General features: G+C 33.5%; 1 protein-coding gene across 3 annotated transcripts in view; it reads right to left on the bottom strand.

Annotated features, from left to right (window-relative positions):
- NIPBL (Nipped-B homolog (Drosophila)) overlaps window positions 1-19913 on the bottom strand; it is a 209756-nt gene that overhangs the window by 82480 nt on the left and 107363 nt on the right. For 2 of the 3 annotated variants that reach the window (XM_010853771.1, XM_010853770.1), the window contains exons 9-10: window positions 16164-16790; window positions 9245-10870 (exon numbers count right to left, since the gene is read on the bottom strand). In XM_010853771.1, coding sequence (XP_010852073.1) covers window positions 9245-10870; window positions 16164-16790 — 2253 coding nt within the window. The remainder of the gene's footprint in view (window positions 1-9244; window positions 10871-16163; window positions 16791-19913) is intronic. The other variant, XM_010853773.1, reaches the window with a different exon arrangement.

Consider the following 19913-nt stretch of genomic DNA (forward strand, 5'->3'; position numbering starts at 1 on the left):
AATTTTGTTGTTCAGTCACTCAATCGTGGCTGACTGCAACCACATGGACATTTCCTGTCCTTCACTATCTCCTGGAGTCTGCTCAAACTCATGTCCATTGAGTCAGTGATACCATCCAACCATCTCATCCTCTGTTGCCCTCTTCTCCTCCTGCCCTCAATCTTTCCCAGCATCAAAGTCTTTTCCAATGAGTTGGCTCTTCACATCAGGTGGCCAAAGTATTAGAGCTTCAGTTCAGCATCAATCCTTCCAATGAAAATACAGTGTTGATTTTCTTTAGGATTGACTGGTTAGATCTCCTTGCTGTTCAAGGGACTCTCAAGAGTCTTCTCCAGCACCATAATTCAAAAGCACCAACTCTTCAGCACTCAGCCTTCTTTATGGTCCAACTCTCACATCTGTACATGACTATTCAAAAAACGATGCCTGTACTGTATATGTTAGTCACTCAGTCATGTCCAACTCTTTGCAACCCCATGGACAGTGGCCTGCCAGGATCCTCTGTCCATGAAATTCTCCAGGCAAGAATACTGGAGTGGGTTGCCATTCCCTTCTCCAGGGGATCTTGGCAATCCCCATAGCTTTGACTATATGGACCTTTATGTTCAAGGTGATGTCTCTGCTTTTTAATACACTAAGTTCATCATAGCTTTTTTCCCAAGGAGCAAGCGTCTTTTAATTTCATGGCTGCAGTCCCTATCCACAATGATTTTGGAGCCCCCCAAAATAAAGCCTGTCATTGTTTTCATTGTTTCCCCATCTATTTGCCATGAAGTGATGGGACCGGATGCCATGATCCTAGTTTTCAGAATGTTGAGTTTTAAGCCAGTTTTTCCACTCTCCTTCATCAAGAGACTCTTTTCTTCGTTTCTGCTTTCGCCAGTAGGGTGGTATCATCTGCATATCTGAGGTTACTGATATTTCTTCCAGCAATTTTGATTCAAACTTGTTCTTCATCCAATTCCATTTCACATGATGTACTCTGCATATAAGTTAAATAAGAAGGGTGACAATCTGTAGCCTCAGCATACTCCTTTCCCAATTTTGAACCAGTCCGTTGTTCCATGTCTGGTTCTAACTGTTGCTTTTTCACCTGCATACAGGTAATATCCATACAAGCCAAAGTAACCTACAGATGCACTGCAATCCAATCTTTATCAAAATTCCAATGACATTTTTCAGAGAAATAATCCTGAAACTTGTACAGAATCACAAAATAGCGAAATAGTCAAAGCAATCTTGAGAAAGAACAAAGCTGGGGAAACCATACCTCCTGATTTCAAACTACATTATAAAACTATAGAATTAAATTGGTATGGATTGGCATAAAAACAGACACAAAGATCAATGGACAAGAACAGAGAGTTCAGAAATAAACTCATGTATATATGGTCAATTAATTTACTAAAAAGGCGCCAAGAATATTCAATGGGAAAATGACAGTCAATCCATCAAATGGTGTTGGACAAACTGGAAAGCCACAGGCAAAAGACTGAAACTGGACCACTAATACTAAAAAATCAACTCAAAATGGATTATAGATTTGAATGTAAAACCCCAAACCATGAAATTCCTAAAAAGAGAAAACAGGCAGTAAGGATCTTGACACTGGTCCTGACAATGATTTTTTTTGGAGCTGATACTAAAACTGAAGGCAACAAAAATAAACAAATAGAACTACATCAAACAAAAGCTTTCGCACAGCAAAGGAAACCATCAACAAAATGAGAAGGCAACCTACTGAATGGGAGAAAACATTTACAAATCCAGTATCTGACAAAGGGCTAATATGTAAAACATATAAAGAAATGATACAACTCAGTATCTAAAGTAACCAAACAATCCAATTAAAAAATAGGCAGAGGATCTAAATAGACATTTTTTCAGAGAAGACATACATATGGCCAGCAAGGATATGAAAAGGTACTTAACATTACTATTCACGAGGGAAATGTAAACCCAAACCATTAGATATCACCTCATACCTGCCACAAGGACTACTATAACAAAGACAATAAATAAGAAGTGCTGATGTGAATGTCCACACTCTCCTGTGTGCACTGTTGGTGGGAATGTAAATGGGTACGGCCACTATGATAAACGGTATGGAGGTTCCTCAAAAATTAACAACTACCATATGACTGGGCAATTCTACTTTTTTAAAATTTTTATTTTTTAACTTATATTTTTAATTAGAGGAAAATTGCTTTACAACACAACAATGTTGTGTTGGTTTCTGCTGTACAATGACACAAATGAGCCATAATTACACATAGAACACCTCTCTCTTAAACCTCCCTCCACTCTCACCATCCCACCCCTCTAGGTCATCACAGAACACCAAGCTGGCTCCCTCTGTTATACAGCAAATTCTCACCAGCCATCTTTTTTACCCGTGGTGGCATATATATGTTGATGCTACTTCCTCCATTCATCCCACTCTTTCCTTCTGCCACTGTGTGCACAAGTCTGTTCTCTATCTCTGCATCTCCATTCCTTCCCTGCTAATAGGTTCATTAATACCATTTTTCTAGATTCCATATACATATGCATTAATATATATCTGTTTTCCTGTTTCAGACTTACTTTACTGTATATAACAGGTTCTAGCTTCATCCACCTCACTAAAACTGACTGAAATTTGTTCTTTTTATGGCTGAGTAATATTCCAGTATAAACACACACACACATATACCACATCTTCTTTATTCATTCAACTGTTGGTAGACATCTTGGTTGCTTTCATGTCCTATCTATTGTAAACAGTGCTGTTATGAACATTGGGATACATGTGTCTTTTTCAATTATGGCTTTCTCAGGGTATATTGGGCAATTCTACTTTTGGTTATATATCCAAAGGACATAGAACCACCATCTCAAAGATACATGCACCTCCACTTTCACTGTAACAGTATTTATGGTAGCTAAGACATGGAAAAAAACACAAGTTATTTAGTCTGCTGCTGCCGCTAAGTCGCCTCAGTCGTGTCCGACTCTGTGCGACCCCACAGACGGCAGCCCACCAGGCTCCCTCGTCCCTGGGATTCTCCAGGCAAGAACACTGGAGTGGGTTGCCATTTCCTCCTCCAGTGCACGAAAGTGAAAAGTGAAAGTGAAGTCGCTGAGTTGTGTCCGACTCTTAGCGACCCCATGGACTGCAGCCCACCAGGCTCCTCTGTCCATGGGATTTTCTAGGCAAGAGTACCGGAGTGGCGTGCCATTGCCTTCTCTGATTAGTCTACTGATGGGTAAACAGATAAAAAACATGTGGTATATATATACAATGGAATATTATCCAACCAGAAAAAAAAAAAGGAAACCCTGCCATTTTTGCAACAATATGGTTGGACTTTAAGGGCATTATGCTAAGATATGTAAGTTACAAATACTATATAATTTCACTTATACGTAGAATCTAAAAAAAAGACAAAATTCATAAGCAGAGATTGATCTTTGCCACAAGTAGGAGGTGGGTGAAATGGGTAAAGGCAGTCAAAAGGTAAAACTTTTCAGATATATGTTCTGGGAAGGCAATGTACAGTGTGAGGTGATGGATGTTAACGAAACTCACTGTGGTAATCACTTCACAATAAACACGTACAGTCAACCCTTCGTATCTGTGGATGAGCAATCTGCAGATTCAAAGAGCTTACTGTACTATACTCTTTTACAATATATAAGGGGCTTGGAAGCATCTGGGAGGGGTCCTGGCACCAATTCCTGCAGATACTGAGGGAACAGCTACATATCAAATCATTATTTTATACACTTAAATGACTATAATGCTATATGTTAATTTTATCTCAATAAAACTGAATGACATAAATGGTAACAGCAATGCCTTCAGATATACATAGTGTATGTATACACAAATGAGACATCTTCAAAATTACTTTCTTATGGGATAAATTCAATTAAAAATAGGATGAAACCATTTCTCTATATTAAAAAATTGGACAAATTTTAACTCTTACAATTAGATTCACTTTGGTTTGCATGACTGCATAAAGTGGGAAGGAAACTGGTTTCTCCATTTTAAAAGTGAATGAACTTTGAATTATATCTTTGAACAAATCATAGCTATGATTTGTTGAAGGCTCTGAGACCAGTGATCTTTGAACTACACAATGTATAATGGGTTTAATGGAGAATTTTTAAGTTAGTATGTTAGTAGCCAGAGAAAGGCAATGTTTCTGTGGGTGGAGAAGAGGATCCATGTTAAAAAATTCAGATTATATTGTATCATATTATGTCATAGTACAGTACACATATACCATTAACTCTAATACATATTATGCTAACATACTGAATTCCTTTATTCTTAAAAAAGCTATTGAAAACTTCCTTGTACAAGAAATTGAGACAGATATTAAGATAATGAATACCTACTTGATATTATACTATAATACATTATACACATAAGATGAATTATATACTATAATATTAAAATATTGTAGTAACTATGTAATATAATGCTATGATATACTTAACTATCTTACAGTATCAAGTAGGTATCCATTATCTTAATATCTGTATCAGGCTCTTACAGGAGAGGATTTCAGTAACATTTTTTAGAATGAGAGGGAATTCAGTGTGTTAGAATAATGAGTATTCTCTTATAAACTGGAGTAAGTTCTCTCAAATTAATCATTTGTTTCTCGCCCCTTTAATCGTGTTATCTATTTCTATAGATAGCAAAACCTTATAGAAGCTGTGTCCTTGGCTGGTTTGAGATAATAAATGGGAATGAAAGAGACTACCACTAGCAAACTTTAATACATTTAACTTTTATGAAAAAATTATATTTAATGAATCTCTTTAAATCAATATTAATTTCCATTATCTACTAAGCAATGCTTGGATTAGAGAAATTCTATGAATAGAAATCATGGAGAAAAGTTTTCAAAGAATTGCTCTGAAATCATAACAGCCAAGTATGTATTATGCCAATTTCTGTAACAAATATTCTCTAAAATTTCCCAAAGATATCGCCAATAATAAAGTCTTTATGGAAATTAAAAATTTATTTAGAAAAACTTTTTATATATTGTTCAAATGAGCCAAAGTAAATTTGTACTGCAGCATTATTAAGGATTCTGAATATGACAATCATAACTACTGAGAATTTCTCAACTTAGGAATTCAAAAACTATGCCAAAAATTCAGTTAGAAACAGTACATTCTCTCACAACTACAGAAACCTAGAGTCCTAAACACAATCCAAATAGATTGGTTAATGCAATATAAAAGGCAAAACCCAACTTTAGAGATCAATCTTTTACTACAGTAGTAACTAAGATGAAATAACTGCCTCTAATAATGACTGCAATCATTAACTGGTCAAATGAGCACTATATTTTAAACACTGCTGACTATGAGAACTGTTAGATAACTCTTTAAAGGCCTTGATCTCAAATAACAGATAGCACGTGATATTTCTTGAAAGCAGTAAGTGCAAATGATGGAAAATAATATTCTATTTAGAAGGAAACAGGGGAGCAAGAATAAAAAGTGATTTCTTTGAATATGAAACTAAAGTATTTTGAGATACACTGGAACTGCAAAAGGCCAAAACCAAACTGTTAAAGTGTAATTACTAACAATAAGCTGTCAGCAACATAATTCATGTTAGTTGAGGATCATGCCTAGACTTAGAGATGGTATGTGTGTGTGCATGCTAAGTCGCTTCAGTTGTGTCCAACTCTTTGTGACTCTGGACTGCAGCCCTTCAGGCTCCTCTGTCCATGGAATTCTCTAGCCAAGAATACTGGAGTGGGTTATCATTTGCTTCTCCACGGGATTGTTCTGAACCAGGGATCAAACCCGTGTCTCTTATGTCTCCTGCATTGGCAGGCAGGTTCTTTACCAGTAGCAGCACTTGGGAAGCCTAAAGATGGTACAATTTATTATTTTAATTTGGAGACATATTGTACCTTAGGGTATACTTTAACCATAAAGATATTATTTTGGAATTTAATATACTGTCTAAAGTATATTTTAATAGTTTTTTTTTTTAATTTAAAGGTTTTACAAAGGTTATATTGGTTCACCACTCATCTCTTCTTGGCAAGGAAGAAACAAGGTGATGGTAAAAAGAAGGGGAAGATAACAGAAGTAGGAAATGAGAACAGAATGGATTCAATCTTGTAACAGGTATACGGCAAAATTAAGGTAAAGAATGATTAAACAGACATGACTATAAGTCAGTCTCCTTTGGAGCTTAACAAAAAGCAGGTAATTGACAGGGTGGAAAGTTTAGGTAACATGTGAAAATTACATAGCTCTTGAGCTAGGGTCTACTGGTGGGATCATAAAAGATGAATACACAATTTTAAACTGCACACAAAAGACTTTTCTAAGATGTGAGCAACACAATCTATTTATTTAACAGGTATTTACCATGATCTTTTTATGTACTAGGTATTATGTGAGGCACTATTAACAGGAATATACACATATCCCCATAGAAATAAAATTAAATGTAACATCACTTTACATTGTTCACATAAAGACAAAAATATGTAACCTATACTGGGAGTCATAAACCTATACCCCTACCATTCAAAATTTATCAGCTCAAAGCATATTCATGGAATTTAAAATTACCCTAAAGAATAAATATTTTAAGTATGGATATCACATTAAAGCTTATGGCTCTTTCAAGAAAAGAAAACCTACCAAGAATTTTGGCCCAAGGAATCAACAACAAAATATCCCAGCAATACTCAGTTTTTACTCAGAAAACATAAATATGTCAGATAATGATTTTCTGTGACTCCAAATAAAATCCCAAATAATGTATACTACAAAGGGTCAGTAATCCACAACTGGCATTCCTATGCAAGTAATTTAAAAAATACACAATTATATACCTCTGCTATTGCTAACCTAACAGCAGAGATCTAAAATAAAACCAAAATTAGTCCATTACTGAAAAACAGATATTAAACGTATGGTATAAATAAAGCCAAAAGATATCCACGTAGTATCCTGAAATGAATCTAAAATTTGATGAAAAGGTTCACTTTCAGTTGTATATGCATTGATATATGTGTGTGTATACACATACATGCACATGCATACACACAGACACCACACTCTTAGCAGGCAGACATACCCAGATTAGTTACTAATATCAACATATCAAATATATGCATTTGTGTTAAAGGTATACTTAGGAAAAACATTGGATTAGTACTAAAAGTTTATATTCACAGGCAATGAAATTACATGTGAAAAAACCAAGAGAAATAATACAGCAGTTACTAATTAGGAACTATATTCATTTCTTGATATTTAGTTGTAAGGATTCTTTGTTAGAACAGAGTTTAGAAAAGCAGGCTGGCATAAATAAGCTGACAGAGGGGCAGGGAGAAAAAGATGGTCCAGATCAAGGGGACAAGAGGGTACCACTTTCCATCTTTCCATCTGACTCTTCTATAATTGTATAACTATACTCTTTAGTTTATATATATAAGCCACTCTCAAACTCTCAGTGAAAATTAATAAAGACAATCTCTATCTAAAAGATAACAATTTTGGTGCTAGCCACTATACTGCAACAACCTCTTTTACATAAACAATTCTGAAAAGATGCATTCAAGTTAAATACTAAAGACTATTCATTTATTAAAGCTAAGACTTTAATTTTTATAGGTCTCACAGCCATAATTTAAAATTTGAAAGCTTCACTTAAACTAGTACAAATATTAGTGATTCAGAGGCAATCTTTTTTCATTTTTGAAAGACAAAACCAAATAACTGACAGTGAGAAGGTAAACATACGAGAAGACAAGAATAAAAACAGATTAGTCTTAACAAGTTATTTCTTTGAATAAAGAGTTCTTAGTAATAATACTATGTTTTCAATTAACGTTTTTTGGTAGAAAAGACACAACAGCATTTTACAAAGATAATAAGCAATATACCTTCTACATCTCCTAATACATCACATGTAGTTATACAACACAACATTCTGTGATGATGCAAATGTCCTCTCTGTGTTAATAACATCAGCACTTGCCACATTTGGCTACTGGGGATGTAAATTTTTAAATTTTATATAGTTTGAAGCAAATAGCCTAAAGAGGCTATTAACTATCATATTGGACAGCACAATTCTATAGAGTTTAATGTATTTATTAATAAGTAGAAATCTAGGTTCTTAATGACCTTCTTTCACAGGATGTGAACTTAAAAATCAAACAAAGAATCACTTCTGTTACCTTAAAAACTATATCCCAACCTATTTACATTGTACAGGCTATATAAGTCTAACCACATAGCATCATCAAATTTTACATAAATATACAAAAGAGTATACAAAACCCACAAAATTATATTTTCTGTACAAACTGCTACTGTATTTTCAGCACTTGACTTTTCTTTTCCTCCTAGAAACAATACTATTTATGTAACTAGAGAATTTAACTCAGAAACCATGCAAAAACCCCCCAAAAAAACCCAGAACAGAAAATAAAAACACATCCAAACAAATTAAAAACACCAGAAATGTTTAAAACTGATGATTTAACCCAATTTAAGACATAAACACCATTCCCTATTACTCTTCCATAGAAAAGACAAAAGCTCTGTATTTAAAAAAATAAAACATTCATTAACTAATCATCTTCTCCATAAAAAGATGAAATAACCTTTTACACAACTTTTTAAACTATATACACTCAAACCATTAATGAATAATTAATTTTTAATAATCTTTAATAATTAATAACTGATAATATATATTAATATATATTAAAAGACATTTAATATTCTTAAAAGAATTTGTAATATAGACTTTTGTATACGATATAGCTTTACTAAGACTTTAGAAATTAAATTCAGTCAATTTATTACCTCACTACAGAATGGATTATCTCTACAGTCAAAATAACTTTTTAAAAAGTTGTTAAATACACCTATGTTAATCATGCATTCTAATCATTCACTTGATTAGCAAGCAACTTTCACAACTGCTGAAATAATTAAACAGCAAAAGGAACTTTTCTCTGTGAACCAACAGTAAAAGTCACAACTATGGTGAGTAGTAGAGGTGGGAGAGAAAGAATTTTCAATGAGAACTTTTTGTCTATGTTACCACAAACAATTCACTGCTGTTTTATATTGTTTTCATGCAGTACTGTTTCAATTTTTCTAAATTTCCATTTTTAAATCCATAGTAAACCTAGAACTTAAAAGAAAACTCACTAGAATACAGATGACATCGAGTAAGTATTCTTACCTTTATTTGACTTTGATGGTTTATTCTTGATAGGTTTAAGGGAACTTCTTGATTTATCCTCTCTATCTTTAATAAGTTTTTGAACATCATCCAAAGACAGTTTTTGCAGGACAACTACAGGCTTAGCTCCTTTATTTAGATCTTCAACTAATCCCATTTTTTCTACTTTGTCTTTCTGCTCTCCTTTCATTTCCATTTTCTTTGTCTCCTGAGTAATATTGCCATCTTTATCCCTCTTGATTTTTGGAATGACAAAATTTTTCAACGCACCAGACCTGCCCCCCAGCAAATAACTTGGAAATTCTGCCTTATTATCAGGGTGCGTTTTATTACTGTCTACTTTACTCTTGTTACCCTCTGTCCTTCTGTCATCCTTACTATTTGGAGATTTAAAACCAGGCTTATCAGGTCTTGATTTATTAGAATCTCCTTGTTTAACACGAGGACTGTCAGGTCTTGACTTTTGTTCCCCAGAAGATGGTCTTTCCCTTGAGTCCCCTGATTCATGTCTGTGTTTTCTTTCTAGTTTATCAGGTTTTGAACCATCAGATTTAATGCCATGGTCATTTCTACTAGAGGATCTCAATGTTTCTGGTCTTCGAACCCTAGATTGATCCCCTCGATGTCGTTCAGATTCACTCCTGTCATCTGACTTTTGTTTACTGTCATGATCACGTCTTAGTGACTCAGAGATGGATCGCCCATCAGGTCTCTGCTTTAAGGCTTCAGCTCTTTCTGATTTTAACCGAGGTGAATCAGATTTAATGTCCTGTTTATGTTTAGACACTTCAGGTTTTTTCTCTATTGATGGCTTTCCAGAATCCCTCCTATTTTCATGTCTATGTTTCGGTGTTTCAGGCCGACCTTCATTTTTTTGCTTTGGAGTTTCAGGTCGGCCCTCACCTTTCTGCTTTGGAGTTTCAGGCCGTCCATCACCCTTTTGTTTGGGGGTTTCAGGACGCCCATCACTCTTTTGTTTTGGAGTTTCAGGTCGGCTTTCACCCTTTTGCTTTGGGGTTTCGGGTCTTGATTTTGTTGTTTCTGATCTGCCATTATTTTGTTTGTTGTCATTTGGTTTTGTGTCCGGCAGTCTATTTTCATTTTGTTTAGGCTCGGCTGTGCTGCTCTCATTTTGTCTGGATTCAATCATTCTGTTCTCATTCTGTTTAGGTTCTTCTGTTGGTACCTCAATTTTAGTTTCTAACTTAGTTTCACTAGATTTTGTCTCTACCAATCTGTTTTCATTTGGTTTAGACTCTGCCAATCTACTTTCATTCTGTTTCACTTCACTCTTTAAAAGCTCAGGATCAGACTTTTTTTTAGGAGTCTCAGGATGGTTTTCTGGTGTAGATTTAAGATTTCCAATAATATCTTCCTGAAGAACAGAAATAGGTGTGTCATTACATTGTTTGATTTCTTCAGGCTTTTTAATGGAGTCTGAATCCTGAGTTATAGAGGCCTGAGAGTCCACTCTTCCTGCCTGATGAAGATCAATGCTAACCATTAATGCTGGCCTTGACCCATTTCCCGTAGAACCCGTCTCCTGAGAAGCTGGTCTATTACCTCCTGTAGCACCCCCAGCCTCCTGTGGGTAAGAATCTTGTTTTCTTTTTTTCAAAGGCTTATCTGAAATTCAAAGATAAATATTCAGTATCAGTAATAGACATATATTCTTATCTTATTAAAAACCATATGGACTTTGACTATTTTAAAGTCACACTTTAAAAAAATGTGGTGAATGCAAATGTCAATATGCATATATAAAATAGTAGGCATGAATGGCATAATACTTTTAAACCAAGGTTTGAGGAAATATTCACATCTGCTGTACCTCAAGAAATTTTTGTGACTAGAGTAAAAAGATAATTTAAACTGCTAATCTAATAAAAACTACAAAGAACCCAAAAAGCCAACATACAAAACAGGGTGCTTTTGCCACATGTAAGGAAAGTATGAAAAAGAATAAAACCCAAAAGAAAACAGAAATCATGTCACTGAAAAAAAAAAAAGTATATGAGGAAAGAGAGGAAAAAAGAACGTAATAGGTATTAAGCTTTGATCCAGTATTCAAATTCTTCAAGGTGTCAACAGCACAAATGTAATTTAAAAGCTAATGCACAGTTTATAAAATATATAACATGATAGAGCTTGAGACTTTGCCTTAATGATACTTGCTGAATTGTCTGGCTATTTTAACAGTTATTTTTAATTTTTTTTAGGACCATCTTTATACTCTCTTATAGTATTCATTAATATGATAAAGTATTATTTAAGAAAAAGAGGATCAAACAGTGAAAAGTCCAAATTACCACTAAAAGCAACCCCTTAAATATGACAGAACCAAGTTCTGGGGGGGGGGAACATTTTTAATAGTAATGATGCTTTTATACATCAAAATTCCATCATTTTGTTTTCAAAACATGAAGCAGCAGCCACTTACAGTTTATAATCTAACCAAATATTACTAAAATTTATTTTAGATGTTTGCCAGTAATTTTTTTAAAGAACTAATCATTCTGCTTTTTCAGTTATTCAGAAGTCAAATCTATCACTACATTTTCTCCATTTGCAAAGTAACTACATGATGATGATAATAAATTATGTTATCATTAAACTGTTTTCCCTAGTTAAAACTAACCTGGCAGAAACTTGTATGAAGCTTTTTGTATCAGTATCTAAGGAAAAAAGCACTCAGAATACTAATTTAAAGAATTTTGTGTCTGACTGTTCTGCCATACAAAACAACTTTTATATCTTGTCAAAGGGCACACCAAATAATTACCTCAAAAACAGGATGCTTTATAACCTTATACTTATCCCTTAAACTTTTATAAGCATTTAGAAAAAAAATCTAAGCATCTAGAAATTTAAATGAGCATAATCCAAGATTTTTATATTTTCAATGAAATATGCTTTATGAAAGCATTAAAATGGTAACCTAAGAATCTAAGAATTATTGACATAGATCTCAAGCATCTGGAGACCTCTCAAGAGATGTGTGGCTCATCCTTTTACTAATATGAACAATCTGTCTTTTAGAAAAACATTAAAATATCATTAAGGCTAAATTTTAAAAGATTACAAAATACTTAAGCATTTGCACATGAGTGATGTGTTAAGTTTGGGGAAGAACTTATAATTTTTTCTACAGTGCATAAAATATTGCTAAATACAAAGTTTTAATTTTTGAACTATTGAAGGGTACTTCACCTCTTCTGTAAAAACCCAGAACAATGCCATTACTACTGCAAAGATTCTTGGATATGTTAAAAGCATGCAGACTCTGATTCACTCAATCTGATTCAGCTCCACCAAGAACTTATTCCTGTAAAGTGGCTCTGAATCCACACAGGTCACTTTTGTCTATTCACTTTCATTATTGGTCTTCACTACATGACCTTCACCTAATGAATGAAAGCCATCTCTATTAAGAATAATTTTAATATTTGCAACACCTGTAAGCTTTCTAAAGAACTGGAATTAGTAAGTTATGGTATTAAACTTTAGGTATTCCCGAAGAAAATGCATGTGAAAACATATCTTAATTTTGAGACCAACATTTGTCATCTTGATGCTGATATTTTGAAAATAAGATCTGACCCTTACAGAAACGGTAAACTCAATTATGCTTATAAGAAACAAACTATGTCACCTAAGTCTACTACAAGTGATAACTGAAAACACTTAAAGCAAAACAAGCAGAGCAACTGTACACAGAGTAGCTAATTATAAAAAAAAAAGAAAACATCCCATCCCTAAACCAAAGTACAGGCTAAGTGACTGTCCTATTCCTGTCCCAAATCCCAGTCTCTTATTTCAAATGGCAATGGGTAATAATTTACTTCTAATAAGGGTTACAGTGCAAGAATATTTTAACATCATAAAAAACATTAGTGAAGCTAGGCCATTCCTTAAACTTGCTAACATGGAAAGTGGACCTTCGGAAAAGATGAAACAGGCAAAGATGAACAAAGAAACCCCCTCTTTAACAACAGAAAGCAGGTATTTTCAGCACATGGAGATATTAATGTCTATGACAGCTCATCCCAGAAGCAAAGAAAAATAGCCCTTTAAAATTAATTTATGTAATTAAAGATGTTAAAAGGTTGAGCAAAAGATTGAGAAGAAGGTCCTTTAGGAATATTATAAAATATTAGGTTGCACAGAATTAACCTGTCGGTGTATGTAAAACTATCCAAAGAAGAGAGAACAGGCCAAAGGAACATGAATATACAGCAGCCAGAAAAGCATCTTCTGTGTGTGGAACAGCAGTGTATTAGGTTATACCACAGCCTATGTGAAATATTTCTAAGAGTATTCTGTCCCTTTTCTTGAATTCCACAATTATCAAAACAATCTTGTTTGCTGAACTTTCTAATCTTATTCATAAGGTAAAGGTTTCTGACTTCTGGTCAACTGAGGGGAATGCTTCATTCATTCATTTATAACAAACAAATATGATGGGAAACAAGCTCATAACCTAGAGCAGAGCTCTGAGCAAAACCACGTAGACCAGACAAGTAGTCTTCTTTGTTCCTACTACCAGCAATAAAAGTTATAAAAAAGTACTCAGTGCCAAGCCTCAGAATACAGTAAATACCAATTTTACAATATCTAAGATGTAGCAGTAACTAGTGATAAATTCATTCAATACTTCTTTGAAGTATTTCATCTCTCAAGGGATACCACTTTAGAAAACTTTAATTTATGACCTCAACTACAAACTTAGAGCAATATACCAAACCTTTAATCTTTTCAAAATCTCAATATAACTGTTTATATATAAAACACTATCTCATTACAAAATTCAGAAATTGAATACAAAATGACGAGATTTAAATCAAAGGTGTCAGCTAGTACCTAAATTCCAAACTTTTTCAAATAAAGTCATGGGGACATGGCTCTCAGAAGGCTAGAGATGACAGCATTAATATAAGATCAGTGAAATCTGCATAACCAATTTGAGAAAAATCATCTAAATCAAACAAAATCAGACAGTTCATCTTTTCCCTTAAATCCTTAAAGAACCAGCTGCCTCTGTAAGGTAGCTTACATTATTTCAAATTGTAAGTCAATTGTGGTCACTCAGCTTTTCAAATATCTTTGTTTTAGTCACAGCATCACAGATGACAGAGAAGATGGATAATAAAAATTTAAATATACATAACAAGTTTTAGGAAGAACAGTATTCTGTTTTTTGATTTTCTTTTATTTTCCCAAAGAAAAGTTAGCAGTCTAAAATACTTGCTAACATGCAACTAGTATTTTACTATCCTTATTTCCATTCAGTTTTTAAACGTAAAAACTATGGTTTCAACAAATAGGATATAGTAAAAGTTCAAAAAAGTAAGGAAAAAAGCTCACCATTTTCTCTGCTTTCGTTCCAACAATTAAGTCATTAAAAAAGAATCATACTCTTTTTAAAAGAATGCAATTTTTAAAAACACAAATTAAAATGTCATGCAAAAGTTCTCAAGGCAACTAATATTTCTTGGCAAAGGAATTACAACAGCACATGTTTTTTTACAAAACTGTCACAGGATTCAGGAAATGGAATAAGGTAATATTATCAAGAGTAGCTGAATAATATTGCTCTCTTCACTTGATATGCATATACTTTTATGAGAGGCTGGAGGAAAAGATACATTTTGGAACCTATAGAATTGTTTCCTAAACCCCAAACTACTAAGCAAAGAGAAAAAGGGCAAGTGACACTTTATTTCATCTTTGATGTCTATGATCTGCTAGTTAAAAAAAAAGTTTCTGAGTCAATAAAATGAAGACTTCTAGCAATTTTTTTATCTGCATCTACCTGTGATTTCTGCACTTAGCAAAGATGGTAATGTAACAATTACCAAGTACAGTTTATTCTTCCAGTAACATTAAAACAGCCGTCATGATAGGCAGGAAACAGTATGATCTTTTGCATGTTTCTCAACATAGGTACAGAATGATCTACAAGTGATCCTGTCACATGATGAGCAAGATCATATATAAAAATGACTTCAAGTCAACATCAAGAAGTTTTGTTTTATAATGACCAAAGAGAAACTAGAAGAACTATAACTAAATCTAGAATATTTAACTATAAAATTAAACCAAAGTATTCTTTGGTTTGGATGGTCAAATATGTATATGCACCTACTGTAGAGACATAAAATTTATAAATAACTAACTTTATAACTACTGATTTATTAGTCTCTCTCCAAATTTTCAAGAGATTTTAAACATAACGTTCACCAAACCAAACAACTAAGAACTTAACAGGATTTACTTTCACTATAATTTTTTATAAAGCACAAAAAGAAAGTCCATAAACTTACAGAACAGGTGTCTTGTAAATTCATCCTAATACACCAGTCAGACAAAAGGGAACACTTAACTATAATCACCAACAAAAGATCCTTAATTCTTATTGCTATTTAATACTAACTTAAAATTCTTTCTTAATTTTTTTACTTAAAAAAATTCACATTGAGATGACCAAATTATAAACCAAGAGAAAAATCTAACTGCATAACAAACATACACACAATTTTTCCTTAAAAGCACTGATTCAAAATAATCTATAGTGGTTAACCTTGATTAGGTAGAAAAAAGGTAAAGATGCAAAATTATGTTAACATAACTTGTGGAAACAATCACTTTGGAAGATGAGCACAGATAAAATCATTTGATATATAATAGGTGATAGACCTATTTGGTTTTACAGAATTACCAAACCTCAGATAGTTCTTTCAAATAAAAAATGATATTAAGAATTTCATTCTGAAGGATGAGCATTAGTAACAAAACCACAATTGAGAAACATTAAAAATCATAAAATAAGAAAAAAGACATAATATTAAAAACATGTTAGGACATTATATAATTATATATTCACCAAGGGTATGAAGTGATAGTAATGAGATTATTTTACCTTTATCTTGAACTTCTTTTGAAAAACGCTCCCTTTCAATAGCTGATTCTCTCTCTATTCGCTCAATTTCAGCCAATGCATCCAATTCCACTTCATCATATATAGGTCCCTGTTGTGATACCTGTTGCTGATTCAGTACCACAGAAGTCTGGGGCTGTTTTGTAGCAACTGAAGTGTTCTGTTGTAAAACAGGCACTTGATTTGCTGGAAGGAATGCTGTTTGTTCTTGCTGCGACAAACACTGAGCAGCATTTAGTGGGCGGTTTACATCCTGTGGAGTAATGGGTGTTTTTGAAGTCTGTCCTGGGTACTGCACATTAAAAGGAATATCATTTTCTGAAACATTGCTATTTTCCATACCAGAAAGCATATCCTCTTGCTGGTCCATGTCTGAAGACCTTACACGAGTAAGTCTTAACGTAAGTTTAGTAGAGTCCTTGGATGGAGAGCTAATGATATCATACATTGCAGCCTTCTCATTCTGGTCTTTTTCATCTTTGCCTAATTTCATTTTCTTTTGCTTCTTTTGCTTTCTTTCTGGAGAATCTAACAAGATGTCTGGTGGAACATCTCGAGGTGATGAACAAGGTAGAGACTGAGACTGCAGGATTAAAGATGGTCTTGATCCTAGAAAAACAATTCAACAGGAATGAACAGTTGTGCTAGTTTTACATTTTCAGACATGTGATACATTAAATAAGCAACAATATAGTATTGCTAGAAAAAATGTAAAGTATTTCATCTGGCTACTTATTCACAGAGTATGAAAGCCTAACGATATGTCCCCATGGTCTTTCAGCTTGTTGCCAGATGACTCAGGTCTGAATTAAAGAATGGGTTTTCATCTTCCAGATCAGTATTATCTTTATTTTTTCACCTAAAAAGTATAAGTACTTAGCTTGAAAACATCAAAAGAGTTCACTATTTCTAAAGATGCAACACAAATATTTTAAGAATGATAATCTCTATACTCTCACTTATTATCTAGAAAAACTGACATGTCTAAAGCAAAAATAAGTCTGTCAAATTACAAAAAGGTTACAAATTAATCCTAGAGACTACACTCACAGGAATACTTAATGGTATAAGAAAAAGGAAGTGGGAAAAATTACAGGGATCAGTCTTCACTTATTTAACAAATTGGTGGTAAAGTATTAACTTATACCTTTATGTGGTCGTCTCTTTTTCCCTCACTTAACACCATTTACATACTCTCTTCAGCTTGCTAATCCTCCTTTTATTAGAAAAATATGCAGGTTGAGCAAATTTCAATGCTCAATAAAACATGTTCAGCCCAGAGTCCATTAAATTAAACACTATATAAGGAAGTGCTAAAAATAAGCTAAACAAATGGGAAAATTTTTTGTTAACAAGTTTCAATGGTGAAAAATTGTATTGACATGCTTTAGAAACAAATGTATAACTGCATCTGAATAGTATATACATTACTTGTCAATTAGACTACTTGTAAAAATTTTAAAAGACCATGAGAAATAATAAAAATCAGTCAAGGTAAAAGTGCTTTATAGAATGAACTTAAACCTAGGCTTGTCTTAAATTGTTTCAGTGTTTTTACTACAAATGTTAGTTTGAAGTTACATCAAAGATAGACTGATTTCAGATGGAGCTTTTATGGAGACATTAAAAAGAAATGAAACGAACACTCTGGGACCACTTATTTTGTGCCAGAGCTTGTGCAAAGTACTTTGCACATCAATTCATTTAAATGATTTACAACAATCTTGATGAGTATTATAACTATTTTGCAGAAACTAACACGACATTTATAGAGATTAAGAAATTTTCCCAATATTAAATAGCTAGCAAACCAAAAATTTAAACCCAGATCTGTCTAATGTGTGAATTATAATACATCATATTGTCTTTTCACTTAAAATTTATCTGTCAAATTATATATTTTAGAACAAACTTTAAATTCCAACAATTAATCTAAAAATCAAACTAGGCTTACTGAAGATGCATTCAACATTCAAAACTAGTTGGAAAACAACCGCATGAGCAGAAATAGAGGCTTCTGAGGAGGAAAGTTAGTGAGCTTAACTGTTCTAGTTTTCTTCTCTTTCTATCTAAAGTTATCTATCCATCTAACCATCCATTTATTCATCTAACCACCCTCAAGAGTTACAGAGAAAATGGTCTCATTATCCAGAATAACCAGCTATTCCACTGCTACTCTCCTCCCTGGCAGTCCAAATATTTCTCACTCTGAAAATACCTGTAAGATTTGTACCTAACTTTGACACCTAACCTGCAAACGGAGTTGGAAGTTGTTCTCTTTTTCACAAACTGGGTTATTTTAATCCCTGAAAATTCATAGAATTAAAGAATTAGAATGGCTCAAAATTCTAATTATTGAATTAGAATTATTGAATTAGAATGGCTCATAAAAGTTCAGCTTTCACCTCATGAAGGATATCCCAAATCAAAGACCTGGAACATAAACTATGAGAAAGAAATTTTTACAGTGAGGCAGCCCAGTCCATGTTTTAGATGGCCACAATTAGGAATTCTCATGAATAGTTAAAATTTATTATCAGCTATACTGCAATTAATTAAAAGCGAATTCTCTAAAGTGGATATGATATTCTCCTTCAACAAAATCGGATGTTTTAAGTTTTTCTTTTTAAGTTTGGACTTTAGTTTTAAGTCTTTTTTTTAAACTAAGACTTATTTATTTTTGACCATGCTGGCTCTTTCTTGTCGCACAGGCTTTTCTGAGGTTGTGACAAGCAGGGGCTACTCTTCGGTGGTGGTGTAGACGTCTTCTGTTGCAGAGCATGGCCTCTAGGACACACAGGCCTCAGTTACACCTTGCAGACTCCATAGAGTGTGGGCTCAGTAGGTGTGGTGCTTGGGCTTAGCTGCCCCACTGTATGTGGGATCTTCCAGATGTGGGATCAAACACTGCCAATGCAGTGTCTCCTGCATTTGCAGGCAGATTCTTCCAAGACTGAGCCACTGAGGAAGCCCAGTTTTAAGTATTTTTTAAAATAGCTCAAACCTGGATTTAAACTCAGAATTTTGTGACTTTACTATGCACACAAGACCACACAAGGTTCTTTGGGAATTAGAAGATACAGAAAATGAAATTCATGTTCATAAATAAGTTATTAGAAAAAATATAAACATCTTAGAGACACTAGGAGAGAGTCCATAGAAGATCAGCCATTTAACTTAGAACTTGAAGAATTAATATGATTTTAATAAGCAGAAATAAAGTAGATGTACGAGATCAAATGAAGTAATTCACAGAGAACAGGCCAGATTTTGATAAATGACTATCTAAGAAGTGAGAGAAGATTAAGACAATTCAGGATTGAAATATCATTAAGACCAACAAAAATGGCAGAAAGAACATCAAGAAAAATTTTGAACATGAATTTGAAATATCAGCTAGATGTGAAGAGGTTTGTCTGGAATGAAAAATTACAATTTGAGAGAGAGAACTGGAACCAAAGACATTGATTTTGGAGTCCTGTTCACAAAAATAACTAATGCTACTACCAAAACTGAGTAAAACAGTCAAGGAAAAAAGTAAAATAGAAGATAAAAATATAATGATAGAAATCTTGAGAAATGAGAGAACAAAGAGCTAATGAAGGGGAAAATGACAATGAAAAAACAAGGAAAGCAGGTGGATTCACTACAGAATAAGTTTTGGAGGCCAAAGAGAGAAAGATCAATAATTTCAAATATTTAAGAAATATTAAAAGGATTATGGTTTGAAAA

The sequence above is a fragment of the Bison bison genome, unplaced genomic scaffold (assembly GCF_000754665.1).
Source record: "Bison bison bison isolate TAMUID 2011002044 unplaced genomic scaffold, Bison_UMD1.0 scf7180017864331, whole genome shotgun sequence".
In the NCBI taxonomy this organism is placed as follows: Eukaryota; Metazoa; Chordata; class Mammalia; order Artiodactyla; family Bovidae; genus Bison; species Bison bison.